The 22113-nt window shown below is 39.2% G+C and overlaps 1 protein-coding gene across 5 annotated transcripts in view; it reads left to right on the top strand.

Moving 5' to 3' along the window:
• Positions 1 to 21874, top strand: part of FOXN3 (forkhead box N3) — a 205314-nt gene extending 183440 nt beyond the window's left edge. For 4 of the 5 annotated variants that reach the window (XM_058026269.1, XM_058026268.1, XM_058026266.1 and 1 more), the window contains 3 exons: positions 4422 to 4530; positions 11904 to 11927; positions 14483 to 21874. In XM_058026269.1, coding sequence (XP_057882252.1) covers positions 4422 to 4530; positions 11904 to 11927; positions 14483 to 15032 — 683 coding nt within the window. In that variant the 3' untranslated portion in view covers positions 15033 to 21874. The remainder of the gene's footprint in view (positions 1 to 4421; positions 4531 to 11903; positions 11928 to 14482) is intronic. The other variant, XM_058026270.1, reaches the window with a different exon arrangement.
• The last annotated feature ends 239 nt before the right edge of the window (positions 21875 to 22113 follow it).

Genomic DNA, 22113 nt, shown 5'->3' with positions numbered 1-22113 from the left:
GCATTGCTTCACTCCAGAGTTAGCCAGTGGAGACTCAGCTGGCTGAGTCTACTCAGGTTGTGAAATTCCAGCAGAGCAGCATAAGATCCAAAAATAATTTCCCCATTTATGCAGCAGATGAGGGGCAGATTCTCGGTACACACTTTGACTCTACTCCAGTGAAAGTGTTTCCTGGGCTTAAGTTTCCTGAGAGCAGAGTAGACCCTTGAAAACATAGCAGTGATGAAAGTTGAAAGGTGAATAATGATTTTGTCATTTCAGACTCTTTGTGTTTCACTGGGAACATTTTGTGAAAAAGGAAACCTTCATCAAAGAGATGCACAGGTCTTGTTGCATTGTTTTCTTGAGCTGAGTTTCTCAGACATAAACGGCTTTGGGCACTTGCTGAGAAAAGGTGTAAATTACATTTCACACTTCTGCCTAGGAATTGGGAACCTGGAACCTGCCTGTGCTGTTGGTTAAAGAAGCATTACAAGAGAGGGGTCAGGACTGAAAGGTGTTCATCCAGATTGGCACTGATTGATGATATGGCTTGGAGTAAATTATCTTACCTCCACACCTTGAATCTTCAATCTCTAAAATATAAATATCTCACCTCAAAGTATGGGTTTGAAACGTAATTAAAGCTTGTAAGACGTAAATGTATCTTTGGAATAAAAGTACCACGTAATTTCAGTAAATAATCCACAACCCTTCAAAAGCACCAAGATGTAGGAATAATTCCTTGAATATAAGTAGCTGTCATACAGCCTGCACGAAGGCTGGAAGACTCTGTGGGTACCAGAGACAGTGTAATAGCAGTTTATCCATAATCTTTTTAAAATTAAGTAATTAATGTTATTTTCTGCAAGGATCAATTTTGATGCTTTAAATGTTGTAAGTAGAGATGAATGAGCAAGAAAGATCAGTCTTATGGTGGCACATTGGTAATGTGGATAGCTAGAAATTAATACCTTTTACTAGTTAAATATTTTAATCCTGCTTTTCATTTTAGGTTTAGAGTGCTACAGAAGCTGATTAACCAGAAAGTTGAGATGTTGTGGGTTTTTTTGTTTATGGTTCCATATATTTCCTGAAAGGATACACTGCATAGTCCAGTGTCCTTCTCCAGTGATCCCTTGCATACAACATTTCTGTTTGTCTGAGTGATGTAGTGGTTGTGCTGAATCATAATTCAGAGAGTCTGAAGAAACAAACCCAAAAATCAGTAGCAATAACACTGCTGTTGCAAGCTGAAATAGTTATTGAATTGTGAGTGATGATTTCATTATCCAGAGCTGTGATGTACTTCAGAGAAAAGTTAGAATCACAGAGTCATGGTTAAGACGTCTTCTGGACTGAATAGTCTTATTAGAGCCTTTCAGTGAGTGGTGGCATGAGGCACAGACTGGCCATGATTGAAGAGAATTTCATAGGAGGACAAGAGACCAAGTTGTCTCTGAGGAGATATTTTCATAAGACAGCAAACTTCTGTGTGTTTTTTTTTTTTTTTACAAACATTTGTTCATTTGTTACTTCTTGAAGGGAATATGGGGAGAGAGAGAGAAGAGAGTGTGTCTGTGTGTCTGTGTCTGTGTGTCTGTGTGTGTGTGTGTGTGTGTTGATGAGAGAATGTTTTACATATGAAGCTTTTGAAGAGACTGTCTCCTGGATCGCTCTCCATGACTTGGAAACCTGCAAAGGGTCGAGGAAAATGAATGATGGATTTCAGTGAGAGTGTCAAGGTATAAAAATCTAAAGTTGTGAGACTTGGCAGTGTATTTGATGTAGATATAGGTATAGATACATACATAGGAGTGCAGGGGGAAAAGGAAACTCAGAGGAGATAAAGAAGGAAAGACAGGAAGATAATTTTTGAAAATTGTGAGGAAGCAAACAGGATGTTCTAAAGAAGCAATGGGAGTTGTCAATAAAGGATAGAGGAGAAGAAAAATCGTAGAATAAGCATCAGTTAACTCTACCAGCAACCAGGATAATTAGGTAATCTGGACAAAAAAGAGTTTGGGCATCAAGGAGCCCGTTGCTCTCTTTTTGTAGTAGCTCTTTCAGTATGTTTACTTTGAAGTTTTACAGTGTATATTTAGACAGTATCCATAGCTAACTGACATTCTGGGCATATGCATAAATGTTTCATTTCAGTATAAAACTATGGTTTATATCATAGTGAAGAGAAAATTCCCAGATCTTTCTCAGTCAAAACTTCTGGTTCCTTTCTTTTGATGGGACTTTGTAAACATAGAGAAACCATACCATGTAGCGCAGTATAAAATCTGTCCTTCTTAAAAGTTTGTTGGAATAATTATGTCCATTTGAAATTACGTCTTTTTATTGATCTTTCAGTGTTCAGCACATTTATCTGTGGCTTTGAATTCACCTGTTACCGTCATGTTTTAGGCTGGCCATGTCTTTGAGCAGACTGCTTTTCTTTCATGATAGTGGTGTTTTGACCATCACAAGGTTACGCTGTTGGAACAAATATAATAACAAATTCAGCCTTTTGAGTTTTAACATGATAATATTGCTCTACAGTATCTAAAACTCAGAACATTGGGGCAGAGAAGGCCTTACATTGTCCCCTGTGTGAAAGAGGTTAGATGGATTCCTCATAAACTAGCAGTGAAGGGAAAAGTATACAGAGTAGGGAGGTATAAATAGCAAAATGCTATTTAAAATTATTCTGGTCATTGAAAGCTGACCCAAGTTGTTATAAACTAAGTTCTGTAATTTTAGCCATTTGAGGTTGTACTTAAGTACCTAAATATAACTGACCTGTTCTTCAAAGGTGTTCAAAAGCAAGAGTGGGTGTTACACAGTGACAGGATTTGATCGGGAGAGTGGTGTGCTCTCACAAGCAGGAGAAAGAAGATTATTTTCCCAGAACTAATCTGTGTGGTCTGGAGTGAAACAAGGTGAGCACCAGGACAGCAGGAGGGGAGGTGTCGATCTGGCTTGATGTTTATGGGAAGTTGAAGTGTACCTCAGCAGCTTAGAACTAACATACTTCTGAGCATATGCTCCTGTGCTTCAGAATACACTAGTATTTTGGGGTGTGAGTATTTGAAGTTGGGCATGTGAAGTGTATGTCTTGATTCTGAATAATTTCTCTAGTCTCCGTGTAATTTGTTTAAAAATAAATTCTGTGGGTGTATATAAAGTAATACAGTTTACATTTATCTTACAAGTGTTTATTTAATATCCATATATTTTAAAATAATATAAAAAGAGTAATGATCATCATTCTCTTTTTGGACATTCCCCATGGGGGGAAGTTGTGGTGTGAGTGATGACTTCTAGTAAATAGAATGTGTGTCAGCTGGCTGCCTGTGGGTGTTAAAGAAGCGAGTTCGGCTGGGGGCTGAGGTGAGGTGACCGTCCCAGCCTGAAGGGACATAACAGCAGTGCCAGCAAATGCCAGTACATGCAGGTAGGGCCCTGGTGAGAGCCTAGAGTAAGAACTCTGCTTGGGAGTCTTGCATCTCGCAGTGGAGGGGGAAAACCCTGGGACTTGCTAAGGACACTCTCGCAGTGGTGGTGCCTGACTGGTGCTTCTCTGCTCCTTGTTCAGCTGTCTGCCCTGGGCTGAGCAGTGTACAGAAACGTGCCTGGGTAGAGAGCAAGTACTCGGGTGTAACCTAAAATCCTGTTGGCCAGAGCTGCAGTTTTTGATATAGAGCCAAGTTGAAGAGCCCAGTGAAATGTCTTGTCTGTAGTGGTCAGTTCCTGGGAGCCTGTGTCAGTGGCACCAGCCCGTGTTGGGTGAGGGAGGCCGGGCTGTGCCCCGGCCGTGTGCAGGGGGCACGGGACTGCTGCCAGGCTGCATGGCAGGGTCACCCATGGCCAGGGGCAGGGCCTAATCACTGCTGTGGACATAATGGCCTCTAAGCCTCTTCTCTTTCTCTTCCTGCTAAATACATATTTGTAGTTTATATTTGGTTTTGCAGGGATGGGGGCCCAAGATGTTGCTGCTCAGAAAGTAAACTGGGATGATAAAAAGCTGTCAACTGTGATCTTGCAGTGAAATACTTGTGTTCAATTTATCTGTAAGGGGTCATTGTTTCTTTTTGTAGACAAAATAGTTACATCTGTGCTCATAGCTGGTTTTGACTCTAAGCACATTCATTCACAGTAGAACAGCAATTGCAAAAGAGAAGTGATTCATTTGTACAAGGAATGATCTGCAGCAACTAGGTCAGGCAGTGGCTTTGGCAAGCCATGTTATCATTGTTTGCCATGAAAATAGCATTGGAAATAGAATGGCTCAGAAGACTCAAGGCTGAGATGTCCAAGGTAAGCAGTGTACTGCACGAGCTCTCTAATGGTTTTCCAGTACATTGAAAAGCCTGAGTTCCACATTTTGCTCCTGTACTTTTCTAACTTTTCCTTTAGAAGAAAAAACATTGTATGTTTTGTTTTGTTTTTAGTTCCTTCGGGAGTGATACAAAATGGAGCTCGAGTACTGAGTAGAGGAATATTTCCTGGAGCCAGGCCGTTGCCAATCAACCCTATAGGGAGCATGGCTGTCGCAGTGAGGTAAGAGTGCATCATTGTGAGATCTGCATGAAATAAATCAGCATTTTTAAAAAGTGTAAAAGTATAGGTAAGCTCTGGGTATTTTGCTGCTTGCCAATGCTTCTGAGGTTCTAAATGAAATAAAATTCTGCCACCTAAAATTCTTGGGATATCATCCTTAGCAGGATAGTCATGGCATATCTGTCTGTTGCATGGTGGTTGGTGAAAACACTTGTATTTTCACTAGCAAATTGCAGGTAGTTTGTGGTGAGAACCTCCTGTAGTGGCCTGTTTTAGTAAGTGCAAATGTTTTCTCCTCCCCTCTCTCCCTTTTCTTAAAGACTTTTTCCTGGATTAAATACCAGAGAGAAGAGTATCAATAACATTAAAGCAATTCCTGAAAGCTATTTGAACATATAGCTGTCATTTTGTTACTAACTTAGATCTTTGTGAGGCAGTTTCTTTCACTATGGTTTTATTTCAAGGTTATACTGAAACATTCAAGGGTAAAATGTTGTTTAAGATACTCAACTATCAGGAAGCAGGGCAGTAAGAGACATCTAGTGATGGCAGTAGGAACTGTGGTTCAGTGGTTTGTTTTGCTTAAAGCAGTGCTGGTTTATTGGTGGAAGAACAGTTTGCCCCGGGTGTAGCTCCATTTTCAGTCAGTCACAACAGAGATTAATTTGGTCAAGTGCACTGCCAGTGCCCTCCTCTTCCAGAACTCTCAGTATCTGCAAAAGCTATTTCAGCTCAGGCAGTTGGGTATTCTGGGTGGGGTTTCATAATTAGTGCTGACCTCACTTCACGGTGCTGTTGCAATTACACTCTCTTTTCTCAGGAAAGGGCTGCAAGGCATTGAAATAAAGTATCTAGGTAGGCCTAATTCTATCACTATATACATGGGGGTTTTATTTTTTATCCCTTTTCAGAATCAGGGTCTAGTCCCTTGGGTGCAGTGTTTCCATCCAGTAAATGGAGAGAAAGACAGAGAGAGAGCCTATGACGTTCATGTGGTCTTGATGCTTAAAATGCATAGAGGAGAAGACACTAATTGGAATAAAATCCATAATTTTTGATGAGCCAGTTCTTCAGCTGTTTTTCCCATTTGCTACACTGAAGGGATGCAACCTCAAGGGTCATCCTCCAGAATTCTGCAGAGTTCCTCTCCATCTCTCTTTACCACAGCTTGGCCTTGCTAGCAGCAGGGGTCAGCTCTCTTCATCAGCTTTGCCACTGGCTTCACCCAGGACTTGTATTCTGCTCCAGTGGGGATTGCAGAGCCATAGGACTACTGGATCATTAATTATATATAATTTTTATGAGGTTTTCAAGCTAAATGGAGGACACAGTGGTCTCAGTATTCTCTCTGGAGTTTATCTGTATTTCCTGCTTAGACTCTGTTTCATAATCAGGATTGACTCATGGAGGAGATAGAACTGTTTTACTTCCAGGCCACTTGAAAACTTCTGTGTAGGCATCCTCAAATTGCTGTGCTGTAAAGCTGTATCTAGTTACATTTTATACATTTTCAAAGGACTGTTTCTCATGGGTTTTTTCCCAGCAGTAGAGAATGGGATCTCTACCACCTACCTGTTAATGTAGAGATGGGAAATTAGGGATTTTACCTTCCCTTGCTTATGTTCTTTTTGCTCTGTGTCACAGAAAAGCATTTATCATTAGTTAATGCAGACATTTCTAATTCTTTTTGTTCTCTTCTCCAGCCTTAGGCAGTATTAGAAATAGCTTGCTATGAATATATTCCTGGTGTGCATAATGTCTGCTCATATTTAAAATCTCCTGCAATATCCCCTCTTTTAATTCTTGGAAGGCAGAGGGAGACACAGACAAGAGGCTTTGAAAGCCTTTGAGAAGTTAGGGGACTCTTCAACAGAGCGAGTTCAGCAGGCAGTTTTGTCTTGTTTCCCTCAGGGATAATACTGTTCAGGATTTCTTTGGGAAGAACATCAATCTGGATTCACAATGCCTCTTGGAACATCATCTGGTCCTCTCAAAACTGGACACCTCTGTTATCAGTTCTGTGAAAAGTACACTGTTTCTTGGTGCCAGCCCCTCTCCTCAGATACATCAGACTAAATAGGAGCTGTCATGTTCAGCTTTCATGGTGTCTCCTGAGAATAACTTCTGCTTAGAATGTGCAGCAGGGGAAATTTACCACAGCATCCATACAGCCTTCTTTTGCAATTTAAGAGTAGGTGGACTGCTCAGATTGAGCTGTCATTCCTGCACAGAGGACAATGGTCCAGTCAGGCTGGCCGGGGATGTTTTCAGACATGTTCAGGTGCAGGAAGGTTGATTTTCCCCACTAGCTTTTACCAGGAGGGAGGTCTGGGCAGCCTTGGTAGGTGTTGCAGTCTCCTGTTAATTTTTCTGCTGAAATTGTGTGCCTCTGCCTGTGTATTGAGAAGTCAGACAACTTCTTTCTAAGATTTTTTAAATCAAATGTCTTCTTTTGAGAAGTGTTCCTTTGGTGCTACAAATGAAAGGCCTGAAGCCACCTGAAGAAGGTAGTTTTCATCATTCTCATGGGGGACCATTAGCATTTTCTTTATTATGCAGACAGTTGCATAATAAATTAAACCTCATAACTGTTTTTCTTTAGTTACCATATGTAGGAATCACAGGTTCCTCTGTAAGATGCTGGTCTTGGCACTTCCTTGCTGACTGAGCTGTTTATTTCATTCTGTGTTTTATTTCCTCAATATCTTAATGGTCTTTGGTTTAGTTGTCCCCCAAGCTGGTACAAATAGCTTGCTGTATGTTGTCCTGTTGTGCAGTGCCATTAGTGCCAAAACAGAGTAAGAAAAAGTTTGGTCTTGGGTTAAATCTGCAGTTATGTGGGTGTTTTGACTAATCTGTTGCTCAGAAAGGAAGCCAAAACTATAGCATTGGACTGAGAAGCTGAAGTCTGTGATTTCTGATGTGTTAACTGCCATGAATAGAAAAGTTTACTGTGCTGTTCATCTTTGACAGCGTGACTGAATGCATTGGCATATTTTGTTCCTGTAGAAGGTATCAATGTGTTGCTCTTCCCTTGTAATTACATATAATTACTTTATATTTTATATATAAAATAAGGTACAATTGAATTAAGTCCTTTGGGTTAAAAAACCCTCCTGAGGTTTATTTAACAAAGATGACTTTCCATGAATAAAGAATTACAGTTGCAATCATCATTATTTTGTAGTGCATTTGGCTTAAATTGCACAAATAGGCCTTTCATTCCAAACTCATCTACAAATGGAAAGGCATCCCACACTATTTTTACTTTGAAAATCATCCTCTGGTGTTAAATCTCCACAGCAGAGCATAATTGGATGTGTTTTGACAGTAGCTTTTTATTTACTTTATTCACACCACTTTTAGCTTGTTTACCATCCATATTTTCCATGTTGTGGCTGACAAGTGTAAGACCCACCCAAAAACAGCAGGGAAAATAACGCTTCAGAGCTGCACAGCGTGTAGCATGGCTCTAGCATGAGATCCATCGTATTCTGGGGATATTTTTGGCAGACCATATCCCTATATAGTTCCCTCAGAGAATCTAAAAGCAAATGCAGTGACAGTCTGGATATGTAGAAGATACTGACTGACAGAGGTATTCACTGAAAGCTGGCAAAGCCAGTAGTTCCTTACATACAGCAAGGAGTTGGTTGGGAAAGTGAGCTCTTGCTCTTCCTATCATCATCCATTGGAAAATACCTTTTAAATGTTTTTCTAGGTGGACTTCTGTGTTGCTTTGGTAGGGATGGTGTCTGTCAAAGTGGCCAGTGCATATGACATTCACATGTCTTGGCAAGGTGCACAAAGCTCTTACCATATGTAATCACCTTCCACAGGAGTCAGGTGTGACCTGTTACATCAACCCTTGGGAAGAGCACAAGCTTGGAAGTTGATCTGACATTTGAGATTGTGTAGCATCAATTTCACCACAATATTTGTAATTTTCTGCAGTTATCCATAGTGGGTGGGTGGTTAATGACTGTGTCCAAGTCCTGCTGCTGTGCAGTAGAACTACTGAGCCTAAGCCTCTCACATGCCTGATGTGGACAGATCCACTGAGGTGAGGTTGATGGAAATTCACCCCACAGAGAATCTTAGCAGCTGTTTAGCATAGACCTTGTAATTTGGTTCAGGCTATTTTGCAGAAGATGTTTTACAAAATATCCTTGGTAATTTTTTTTTAAACTTACTTATATGCTACATATGCCTAGGTAATAGGTTAGATTACTTTTGGTACTATTTGTTAGAAATACCTTGGGTTTTAAATTACTGCAGGTTAAAAATAAAAATTAATAGGAAATTACATGGGGTTTTCCCCATTTTATCCAATTCTTCTTCACCAAATTCTTCTCTGTCCTGGTTTTGGCTTGCATGCAGTTCATTTTCTTCCTAGTAGGCAGTGCAGAGCTGTGTGTTGGCTTTAGCAGGAGAACAATGTTGATAATATGCTAATGGTTTAGTTACTGAGCAGAACTTGTCCCAAGTCAAGGACTTTTCAGTTCCCCATGCTCTGCCAGTGAGCAGGTGCACAAGAAGGGAGCAGGGGCAGGGCAGGTGACCTGAACTGGCCAAAGGGATATTCCATACCATAGAGCATAAACTGGGAGAGTTGGCAGGGAGGAGCTGATCACTCCTGAGGGATGGGTTGAGTTGGAAACTATTGTGTTGTGCATCCCTTATCTTTCTTGTGTTTTATTCCCCTTTTTGTTATCTCTCTCTTTTTATCACCTTCATCATCATTGCTGTTACTGGTTTTGTTGTTATTTACTTTATTTCAAAGTGTTTGTGTCTCAACTCATGTTTACCTTTTTCCAATTCTTCTCCCAGTCCCACCTGGAACAGGGAAGAGCAAGCAGCTGCATGTGACACAGTTGCTGGCTGGGATTAAACACAGACGTTCTCAAGGAATTTCACAGTTACCTGGAAATTGCAAACAGGTTTCCCAAAGAACTTCCTTCAGTAAAAAAAATATTTCCATTCAAGTTTCCAAGATAAAATTTTTCTTATTCATAGGCAAAACAAGTGCACCTGCACTGGCAGAGCTACAGGTCTTTCTTGATTTTGAGGAATTTAAAGAAAAAAACAAAAACAACAACAACAAAACAAAAACCAAAAAACCAAACCAAGCAGAAAGACAACAAAAAGTAGGTAAGGTCTGCTAGTGTTGCATTTTGGCACCCCAAAATTTTGGCAACCTTACCTACTTCATCATGAGTAGATTTTAAAATGCCTGTTCTTCTGCTATTAATGCCACAGTTCCTTATGCAGCTCCTGATCACTTGCGCATGACAAGAGCGAGTTTTGTGCTTAACCTTATCTGAAGATGGAAAATGGTTATTTAGGATTATTTGCACTTCAAAATTATAGGGCAATTACTACATTATTCCTTGGGCATAGCTTTTATTATTGTGACTTTATTTCTCATGCTGTCTTTATTTTTGCTTCTGTTTTCCTCCCTTGAAGCAGCCATTCAAGCAGTGATTAAATAAAACAAACATTGCATGTGCAGAGTAGATGCCAAAGCATAAATAGAATTATTATCATTCACTTACATTATCTGTGAATTACTATTTTTGCTTAGATAAAGGAATTGGTAGATATTTCCTTTCATAAATTCTTAATTGTATCTTCTTAGTGCTTACCACTGGTGCGATCAGCTTAACAAACCCCAGATCATCCCAGATGCACTGCATTCCCCTCCCCACCTGTAAGAGGCAGGATGAGTTATCCTTGGGAGCCAAAGGGATCCTTCAGTAACTAAAGGACAGCAATGCTGACTGACTTGATTCTTCTTTCTTTGCAAAATGCACAGGGCTCCATTTGGTTTCATTTCAGATCTGCTGCTGATACTGCTGGCAGTTCATGAAGTGTATTTACTGTGGTCCTTTGCATACAATTTTTCTCTGAAGTGCCTTTGTAAGAGCTTCTGTCACTATTGTGAGCAGCTCACTGTTGACTTTTAACTCAGTAACCCCTGACAGAATCTCATTGTAGAGCAAGTGAGCACCACTTACTTTTCATACACTTGCTCATCCTTCTGTCTGCTGGTTTGTAGTGGTTTTAAGAAGCAGTTCAACTAGCTGTAGCCAAAAGTTCTGACTGTTCTGAATTTCCCTTTGAAATAAAAAAAGTGATTTTTCTTTTTCTTTTTTTTTTTCTTGCGAACCGGGAATGTGTGAAAATCTACAAACCCAGCTTACCTTTACTGTTTTCATTGTGTCTTCTGACTGTGTGCTTCCAGTTACATCCAAAAACTGTCATCTATGGGTATACAGTATCTGTCATCCAGAAGGATCAGAGGTAGATTAAGGTGATATTTAAACTCCACATAGGTTTTCTTTGTTCATCAAAGGAATATACCTGTCTCCAGTGTGAAATGCAGTAAGTTTTTTTTCAGCAAAACCTTTGCCATTTTGCAAACAGAATGTGATTACCTATCTTTCTTTCAAGCTAGCAGAAAAATATAAGGAAGATATGCCTGTACTTGGTGAAATGACAGACTCACTTTTGTCTCCTCCTGAGGAAGACCTCTCTGAAAGGCAGAGGCGCTAGCACTGTGCAAAGGACATTATTTCCTCTAACTTGAGACCCAGCTGCCATGAGTCCTGTCTGGCTTCTGGTGACATTGGTAGTAGAATTCATATCCATTAACAATGGTAATGAAGTCAGATTTTCAGAAGTCCAGACTTACATCTGCACTGCTTGAGGATTGTGTCATTGTGCTACAAACAAATGGAAATGTTCTAAAAAGAATGTGTGCACATTGCTTTAGGCTGAGATCCCTCAAGCAAATAAGATAGTCCATTTGAGTAGGATGAAAAGCTCTGGAGATTGTCCCAGCAACTTTCCTGAAAGAGCAAGCCACTACTTTAAAACATGAAAATATATCAGTTTCTGGAAATTTTGAAATGAAGTTCTGAACAAAAAAGGGGGGAAACAAAGTGAGAGTTACAACCCGAACTGTGAGCAAAAACAGATGGAGCTAGCCAAAATCTGTGTCCTGAAACCCAAGGGAGTTCTGTCTGATGATCTAGATTGAACTATATAAATCACAAATTCATTTCATAGTGAATATATGATTGTCTAAGAGCAGTGTAGAGCTTAAGAATGTCTCAGAAGCATATCTGGTGTATTAATTGTTTAGATATTTGTTCATTCAGCTCTTACTAATATCAGTTATAAGTAATTTATCTAATGTTTGAGCTATTGCATATTAAGATACAGATCAGATTTACTTTCAGGGTACATGACTTTTGCTGTTGTGAATATCCTAAACACTCTTCCTGTATAACTTTTTACTTTTCTGCAAATGTCCTTTGCTAATCCTCTCCTTCACCTGCTTTCTCTTCCTTTTGTATTTCCTCAAGCAGAACTGGTTGGAAATCTTTCAAAATGTAAGTGAAACCCAAAGATTTTTCTGAGATCCAAATGCTGTTCATTTCTTACCAGTTCCACTTTCTTCTGAAGTGTTATTGTTCTGTTCTCCCATTTTTTTTAAAGCAATTCTTTTTTTGCACCTCCTTGTAAACTTGTATTTTTCTTTACCAGCGCTCCCTGTGGGATGCCAGCCTCACAGTACCCCCTCCCCTGGGACATCCCTCTGTACTCCCTGGGCATTTCATTCTGTTTTTCTGCTGATTTGGAGGAATTGGGATTTGGAGTAAGTCCCATGGGCACAGCTTTTGAATCCAAATTACAGCCCCTTTATGTAAAGGCAACACTAGAGACTCCAGAGCAGGGTAAATCAGAGATGTCTGTGGCACGTGGTTGCTGTGCTGCTCCATGGAGCAGTGGCTTTCCTTTTATTGACAATCTCTTGGTACAAACCCACAAGAGTAGATCTAAATGGGTGTCTTGGTTTAAATCACATCCATTAGAAGCCTTGTTCACTTGCAGTCAGTAGGAATTTCATTTGAGTTCCCACCTATTCTGTCCTGTATTTGTTCCCTTGGAGCAAGAATTGGTTGTTATTTTTTAATGAAAAATTAGTAGTGTGTGATTTTTAGTAAGCCATATTGCTCTGACTTTTAGCTGCCTTGTAAAATCAAGTAAGTTTAATTTTATGCTAATTTATGATAATTTTTAACATCTTTAAATGTAAATTTACCCTAAAAATGAAGAATCTGTCACTTAAAATGCATCACATGCTTCCTTGTAATGGCTGATCTTAAGGAGTTGGTTATAAATTCACCTTATAACTAGCTTAGTATGGATGATTTCTTATTCTAAGCATTTGGCATCCTCTAATGACAACCCCTGCAGTTGCAAGCCATCACAGAGTAAATGCAGCTGGCTTGCTGCACAATCATGAATGACATTGCACTTAGTTATTAATAATTGAAGGAGCTTTGTGTATTCCTTCTGGGTTCTGTATGGAATTTATGGATCATACATCTACTCAGAAAGCTAGGCAAAAGTAATTTTGTTGAGCAAAAGAGGTTGGCAAGAGGCTTTCTTTGCTAATAAGTGTACCTTCTATTCTATACATTTCTTTGAAAGCACTGTAAATAACATTTGGAATGACTGATGAATTTGCTGCCTCCTAGCATTGTCCTGTCACTGGTTCATAAATGCAAGGGGCTTTCTTATCTCAGTGAGCTCTTGCAGACAAGGCCATTTAGATGAACAGGAACTGTGGAATTACATACCACTCTTCTTTTACCCACCTTTCAACCTTACCTTTCAGAAATGGCTTATACTCTGCTGTTTCTTGTGTAAGGAAACCATACATGAGGTCCATGGCCTGAAACCTAAAGTACTTTCCTATTTTTAAAAGTAGAAGAGCAGTAATACTCTGGACTTGCCACTGTGCCATTCCTCTTAAGATACATCTATGTTCAGTGTGTGCATTTAAGGAAGGGTTTTAATCCAACACTGCCAAAGCACTCCAATGGTAACACAAAGATGGCAAGTTTAAATCAGTTTATCATGTGAGGGTTTAAACAGCCTTGCTTTTTGGCTGGATTTTTTTTAACTGACAGAGAGGTTCAAGGCTGGTAAACTGGCAGGTGGCAGTGATGATGGCTTGACTCAATGAGGAGCATCCTGCTCTCCTCCTTTTCAGCAGGAGTTAAGCATGGCACAGAGTCAGTGCCTTCTTTAATAGTATTGTAAGTATTGTATTCTGTTTTTTAAAGTCAGTGGCAATGCTCTAATACTTTTCACTACAGAAAAAAAAAATCAGTTCATTTTTAAACATGTCATGCTGCAGTAGTTCCCACTGCACAGGGTGCCATAAAACCAAAGGAGAAAATGACAGCTTCTAGAGCAAATCCAGATTTATTTTTTCTACTGCTTGTTTTTGAACACGTTCTAATATTTCCTTGGCAGCTAGTGGCTTAAGATTGTATTGCTTTTAAGGTTATTTATTAACTGATCAGAATCAGAACTGTGACTGGACATAGTTGTTCATTCTCTTGCAAAGAGTCCTAAATAGAAGTTGTGCTACTTCCGAGGTGAACCATGGAATACAAGTTGGAATTAGAGCTGGAAAGTGTCTTTCAGAGCAGGCAAGGAATTGCCCCAGAAAGCTAGTGTCTCTTCCCCACATTTTTGGTAGTATCACTTTATATGCAAAAGATGAGGGGCTATTTACGCAATTTATCAGTTTATTTACCCAGTAGATAAAATAATATTGGGGAGTTTTCTTTCTAATTTTTGAAAATGTAAACTATTAATTGAAATTTAAATCAATACTGTTTACACATCATTTATTTGTAACCATCCCCTACTTGTTCCTGCTTCTCGTGCTATTTTGCATCTTTGGGTTATTTTGTATGTTTAAGTCCAATCCACAAGGCTTTGAAACGAGCTTGCATGGACATTACTTTGATAGTCATCATTTCAGATTGTAATTTCAATTTACCTGTCAGTTGGCTTTATCATCTTTTGCTTTGAAGCAGGATCTCATCTCTGTGGCTTCTAAGAGTGCTTGGATTTGTTTTTACAGGAATGGAATAACAAACTGCCGGATGCGGACGGAAAGCGAACAGTCCTGCGGCTCTCCAGTTGTTAGTGGTGACCCAAAGGAGGATCACAACTACAGCAGTGCCAAATCTTCCAACCACAGGAGCACATCGCCTGCCAGTGACTCCGTTTCCTCTTCCTCTGCTGATGACCAGTATGAATTTGCAACTAAAGGTAGCCAAGACAGCAGTGAAGGAAGTGAGGTGAGCTTCCAGAGCCACGAGAGCCATAGCGAAACAGAAGAGGAGGACAAAAAGCAAAGTCGGAAGGAGACCAAGGATTCTTTAGCTGACAGTGGATATGCATCCCAGCACAAGAAAAGGCAACATTTAATGAAGGCGAAAAAAGTACCAAGTGACACACTGCCTCTTAAAAAGAGACGTACAGAAAAGCCCCCTGAGAGTGACGATGAGGAGATGAAAGAAGCAGCAGGATCACTCCTGCATTTAGCAGGAATTCGATCCTGTTTGAACAACATCACCAATCGGACGGCAAAGGGGCAGAAAGAGCAAAAGGAAACCACAAAAAATTAGAACAAATCAATGATTTGTTTGAACTTACAAAGTTTTGTTTCAGCACGTCAGGTGAATTCTAATGATTTGTGGCAATATCAGCAATTTTTTCCTTTTTTGTTTTTCTTCTATTTCTTTTTGTTTTGTTTATTTGGGTTTTTTGTTCGTTTTTTTTTTTGACCCTTAAGATTTTTATTTTTAAAGGAGATTGAAGCCATAGAACTCATACTGACACTCAGCTAATTTACAAAAGCTTTTCATTACCTGAAGACAAAAAGTTAACAAAAAAAGAAAGCCAAAATCACCATTTTTTGCTTTCTCCAGCTTGTCAAAAATGCATGGTTGAATACGCAGTGATATCAACATTAATGTGATGGGAGTAAAATTGGGCACTTGGAAATCCCTCTTAGAGTAGAAGAGCTGTGCATAATTTAGGATTCATTCAGGCCTGGCCCTTAAGAATTTTTTTAATGGCCTTACAATTGGGTTAGAAGTGAATGTGAATAAAGAGATTTGTGGGAAAGAGGAGGCACGTACTTCTCAAGCCAGAACTGTTTAGTGGCACTTGGAGATGTGCCACACAAGTCTTCGGACAGCCACTGGTGGCAACTGTGCAAGCAGCAATGCACTCCTAGTGTGTCACGTATCCTGTGTGGCTCATAGTGTGAAGACTGATAACTCTAAGTTAGAGGAAATTTAAATTATGTATGCAATGGGTTTCAGTGAAATAATGAAATGGGAGGGGTGTGACTGTTAGTAGCATCGTTAACCATTGAATTCTGTCTTCTATATTAAATTGAAAGAATGTTCAAAAAGCCATAAGCCTGAAGATTGGCACTGCGTGCAAAAAATAATAGTAATAGGGAAAAACAAACTATGTCTTCTAAACTGCTTGAGTGGAAAGTAATCAAGTCTAAGAAATTACAGTAGCTACAATGTACATCAGAATCTTTTTCTGTGGATCACATCCTTGATCTAACAGGGGAAACAAAGCTACAAAACCTGCCATTAGTAGTATTCTGTATTTAAAACTAGAAGGAAAGCATATTGGTGAACAGTAAAATTCAGAAATTCAACAAAAGAGCTCCTACACTGCCCTCAGAAGTGAGTGTGCAGTGACCATCAGTCAGGATTCATCTGTGCAAAAATGACAACAAATTTCCAGATTCAACCAGCATAGCCAGCAGAAGAAATTTGATCCACATTGCATGGATTCTTTAGGGAAAGGGGGAAAACAAAAAGCAAACAATTTTTTTTATTCAAAGATGACAAAGTTCTTGTAAGGTAAATAATGTATTTAGCATGAAGCATGAATTATTTTCATATAAATATAGAAAATAGAGAAAAAGGCTATGCCTCTAATTTTTAAGCCCTTAGGCTTAGAGTTTGTTTTTTGGGGGTTTTATTTTTTTGTTTTGTTTTGTTTTTGTTTTGGTTCTTTTTTGTTGTCGTTGGGGTTTTTTTGAAGCAGGTGTTTAAGGTTTAACCTTCTTCAGGGACAAACACTGACTGTTGGGGAACTTACTCTGCAATATTAAAAAATAAAATCTTCATGCTCTGGTAGGGCTTGGATGGTTGAATTATACTGCCTTGTCTGCACATTCAGCCCCCTCTCCCTACTTCTGATAAAAAAAGAAAAAAAAAAGAAAAAAGTAAAAGTGTGTCTTTTCTTTGTCTGTACATGTGTAACATGACGCAATAATCTGAGGGCAAATTTAGTAGTGAGTGTGTATGACAGAATCAAGAAAATAATGGGAGGTTAATTGAGGAAAACTCTCTGATTTGATTCAGGAATAAGTAGACAAGAAAATAGCTTTGCTAATTTGCCATGAAAAATGAAGTTAGTTAAGAGCCTTATGGAGGTGTCTGAATAAAAACCAGTGTTACAGAGAGTGTGATTCAGGTACAGTGCTACTCTGGTAAGGATGGCTATGAGACTGAAAATCACTACAGCACAGAGAAACTGTGAAATAAACTAAACAGTCTCTCTCACCTGGATTCTTGCATTTGGCATGAAAAATTCTACACTTAGAATATCCTAGAGGCAAAAAGAAAATCCCAGAAACCAACCACTTAAGAGAACAAAATGGTTGGTTTCTTAAAGAGTATAGGTTTAGATTTATCACTAACAGCTGTTTCAGGCAGCAGTTTAACCAAGATGGATCTAGTTTATGAAGAGTGAGTTAGAGAAGGGTTTGACTTCCTATTCAGTGCAGTGAGCTAAAAGTTGTATTTGGAGATGCCTGTGGTGTGTGCTCAGTTAGGAGGTGGAAGGACTGAAGGACGGGCTGGTCTGGACCTGATTCTGTACCCCACAAGCATTTTGTAAAGAACAGGGCAGCACAGCAAAAGTGTGCCTCTCCTCCCATCTCAGCCAGCATGTCCTGGGATCCAGGTGCAGCTTGATAGCTGCCAGAGCCCAGCACAACTGCCAGCTTAGAAGATAAGGAAGGAGAGAGCCATGGATAGTGCAAGAAACACCTTGTTCCTCTCAGTTTGCAGGGGCCAATGCATGCAGCATTGATTCCAGCATTAGTTAAGTCAGGAGTACATAGAGACTAACTTCTGTTGGCTGCCTGCAGCCCTTTAGATAACGTTGGGGAAAACAGGAAGGACCAGTCCCTTGGCCAGGTAGCACAGAGATGAATGAGCCATAACATTTCCCTTGTCTGATCAGACTGGGATAATCTGCTTCTTCCCAGGTCCATGCTCTCTACAGCCAAAGTCTGCAGGTGGTGAAGCACACAGCCCTGTACAAGAGAACTTGGTGTTCATCTTTTACAGACTTTTGGGAGAGTCATTTGAAATACAAGATACTACAGTATCACTTTGCCACCACCTTTGCTCATTGATGCACAGTTGTATCAACTTGGGAGTGGCTTAATATTTACCAAAAACAGCACTGAAAAATCTAGTGGCAGAAAATACAAACCATGGCTCAGCCATCTCTGTCCTCCAGGGAAAGCTACATGCTTGTGTGCCAGTGGCCAGATTCTGTCCACAGCACTAATTCCAGAGCAACTTCTCTGATTGCAGTGTGTCAGTGCAAATGAGATCAGTATCTGCTGAAAAACAAGTACCATTCATTAATGTGGACTCTTGGTGGCTAAATATATAATTACCACTAGTATTACTCATCTTAGAAAACAGTCATTTTGCATAAATATCTAATTAGGCAGGTTAACTTTATACAGATATATATATAGATACATATGTATAACACCTATCTAAGACTTCAACAAGATCTCTATATACTTCCTGGTAAACCTAAAATGTTGGCAAGCATCTATTTTCATATAAAATTTGTTTCTCCTAGTCTGATCTGCCTGGAAGGTATTCTTTGGTAGGATTTTACAAAGTTATGTTTGGGCTGCCATCAATGGGTTATTTCTGGTGTTTAAAAACAACTTGTCCTTATTGATGCTTATTCTGACTGTTGATGAGAAGTACATAATTTGGATTGTATAAAGTATTTAGGAGTCACCTTTTAAACCATATTTGTGCCTGGCTGACAATGGCAACTTTGTCAGAACTGGTTCTACTCCATCAGAGAAGTTCTCTTTTTTTTGTGTAAGAACTGAAATTGATTTGTTTTCCAAAAAATCTGATGTCAGCTTTTAATCGAATTGTCTTTACTTCAATTGAATGATGTCAAAACGGACTGGTAATTGCACTGTATTACAAACTCTCTCACTTGCCAGATAGGAGGTGGTGTGGTTTTGCTTGTTTGCTTTCCTTCTAAGCCATTTTGGGGTGAGAAGTTGTCAAATCTCTAACTTCCCCTTCTTCTCACTCTGAGTATTGCCAAATTAGCGTTTCTCCAAGACAGGTGGGGGCAAGGTCAGCAGGTGCTCAGTGGTGAGTTTCACATGAATTGTAAGGGTTGCTGGACTTCATGGCGAGTTCCTTTGGAATATGCCTTCTGCAGCAAGAAGCTCTTGCAGGCCAGAGCTAATGCCATAAGCAGATTTCACCAGCATCTCCAGGGAGGTGAAATCTGCTGATCGTGCTTGCATTCTGCAAGCAGTTGGATGTCCTACTGCATTTTGGTGCAGATTCTGCTTGCATTTAAAAATGCAAGCACAGGTCTTGAACAGCTTAAATGTATCACCCCATAGCTGTTTCTGAAAGCAGTCTGCTTCTGATCTTCTCCTGGCAAAATTGGCAGTAGTTCTACAGAGATCACAGGGCTTTACAACTGAAGAGCCAGATGTGGGAGTGAGGTGAGCCCTGTAGGACTGGAGAACTGTCCTGAGACTCTTCTCTCCAGCAATTGAGGTTCATCTTCTGGTTCCTCTCCTACCTTAATGGGAGAAGGGAATCCCAAAGGAGATGCATTGGCTCCGAGTGTTGAGCTGAATTACTGTCGACTTGTGGAAAAGATACAGAAAAAAGCTGGAGGCTGCATTCTTCACTGGAGTGAGGTAGAGATACATCGACATACTTTACCAGACAATGAAATTCTAAATTGTACACCAAATGGCACCACAGATAAAATTACCAAAACAACACTTTGTCCTGGTTTCTTAGTAGTGGTAATTTATTTTCACTGAGATTTTGGCTCCCATCCCAATCCATCTAAAGATGTAGATCATAGAATCATAAAATATGTTGAGTTGGAAGGGACCCATCCTTCCTTCTCGGCCCTGCACAGGACACACCAAGAATCACACTGTGGGTCTGAGAGTGCACAATCTGAGGTCTTCTAGAACTTGAAGGTGTCTGGTCTCCTTTGCAGTTAGTGGAGCTATGGACACCCAAGTGCTCCTGGAAGCCTTTACCATTTCACTGTTATTGTTACTACAATTTTTGCTTTAATCCGGCCCTAGGCATTTTTTGAAACATTACTCTCCTGTGCTCCAGGATCAGAATAAAACTACTGAGAAAATGCATTTCCAATGCAATTTACTTCACTTCCTGGAGAATGCAAACCCAGCTCCTTCAGGCACATCACTACTGCCTGAATAGCTCATTGGCATATTTTTTAGGAAATACTTTGAAACATTTTCTTAACTTTGCCACCAAAAGAGCATTTGAACCATACATCCTCCTGATTGTAACAGAGTATCAGTGTTGACCGTCTGACCAGTTAAGTTTTAGTAGTGTTCTTCACAGCCCTCCAGTAATATATCAAACACTGTTATGCACATAATGCAGCACTGTGATCTAATTTAAATAATACTTTTTTATTATTTATACTACTCTATGTAATATACATCAACACTTTGCTATATAACCTAAGTGATAACCCTCTTAGTTACCTGCCAAACTCTGAATTTCTGTCTGATTTATATTGCAATTAGCACAGTTACCAAGTTGTAATGATGTCTCTTTTCCTTTGAAATGGGATGTGTAAGTCAAACTATACATTTTGTGTGTTTCTGTTTTAAGATGAAGTTTATAAGGATTTACACACAACATTCAGTGTTCTGTATAAATCTGCATACATTTGTAAATTCATCTGTTAATCCCCTTTTCTTTAGAAAGTATTAATTGATGGTGGTTTATTAGGGATTTTTATTTTTGCATTTTTATTTTTAGTACTGGTTATTCTTGAATTAAGCAGAGACTTGTCAGCTGGGTTGCTTTATCTTTGATCATGTACATGACCTTATAATTCTTCCACAGTTCAGCAAACAAGTACTAGCTTCACTGACCAAAAAACAGTCTCAACCTAATGTGTCTATGGTGCTGTATTTTGCTGGTATACATTTAAACCAGAAATGATTTAAAGGTCACTTTTGAGTTGTTCTAATAAGTAGCCTTTCCTGGTTTGGGAAGTTTGGGTTTTGTTTTAGCATTGAAAACAAGATATATTTATCTGAAACTATATAATGGTTTTTCTACTGTATTGCATTTCCTTTTGCAAAGAGGGGAATATCAGCCTGATGCAACATCCTTTCACAATCAGTGGGAGGGGGTTTTTTGTTTCACTTTTTTATTTTCAGTGGATTTCGTGAGGCTTTGGATCAGGCCAGCAGTTACAGGAGCTCATCATCCGAGGGTTTAAGGGATAAATGACAACTTGTGCTGGCCTTTAGTGCTAGAAGGGATTTCACCGAATACTAAAACTACATGCTGGACTCTGGAATGGCTGACAATCTAAAATGGGAATCTTTTTCATTTGTTTACTCTGGCCTGAAATCCCAAGACCTTTTTTTGTTTGGATGACATTGAACTTGAGTACATTTTTAAGTTACTAGAGCATTGTACATTTCCTGAGTATGTGTGTGGGACAGTAATTGAAAGTCATACCTGTTATCTGATAACCAGTTCCATGCCTGCATCATTCACACTCACTACTTAAAACTGCCATGATGTAAAATGTTGGGGGGAATGATTTGTGTGTGTATGAAAAGCATTATGAACTTGTACATTTTTTTATACTCTGATCTGTAATTTCTGAAGTATTTTGTTTTACAGAAAAAGTGATAAAGCAATCAAAAGACCAAGAGATTTAGTATCAATGCTTAAGGGTCACAGGACCTTAACTGGCCAATAAGTTAATTTAGTACAGTGATAAGCCAATTTTTTTTTCCTGTACTTGGCGTCTGAAACTGCCAATTTCATCAATATTAAAATATGAACTGTGACGGGGAATGAACAGTGATGTTAAGTTGTATTTGTGTTTACCTAAATGAGCAGTCCGAAGGCAAGTGCAATCAGCTGATCTTTAGGAAATATGAAATTGTTGATTTAGAGGCATACTTGCATTTTACATTTTCTTGATGTGTAATCATATTGCCAAAGACAAACTATTTCATCAATTATTATTGTAAATAACACTTTCCCAAAACCTACCATAAAGTTTCTGTGATGTATTGTCTTCCAGTTGCAATAAAAATTACTGAGTTGCATCAATTGAACAATTTCATTTGTGTGAATATTAGTTTTAGAATATGCTCACATATTAACACAGAACAACAGTGGTTATTTTGTTTGGGGTTTTTTTAACAAATTAATTCTTTCATTATTAAGTAGTTCTGGCCCTTGTGGGATGTTACCTGGATCTTTACTGCTTTAGATACCAGCTCATGTTAATTTCCTGTACATGGCTGGACATACTAAACTGAAATTAAGTTAGGATCTAATTCTCCTCTTT

Source organism: Melospiza georgiana, chromosome 6, assembly GCF_028018845.1.
Source record: "Melospiza georgiana isolate bMelGeo1 chromosome 6, bMelGeo1.pri, whole genome shotgun sequence".
Lineage (NCBI taxonomy): Eukaryota > Metazoa > Chordata > Aves > Passeriformes > Passerellidae > Melospiza > Melospiza georgiana.
The sequence above is the reverse complement of the archived record's forward strand: the minus strand, read 5'-3'. Positions and strand labels throughout refer to the sequence as shown.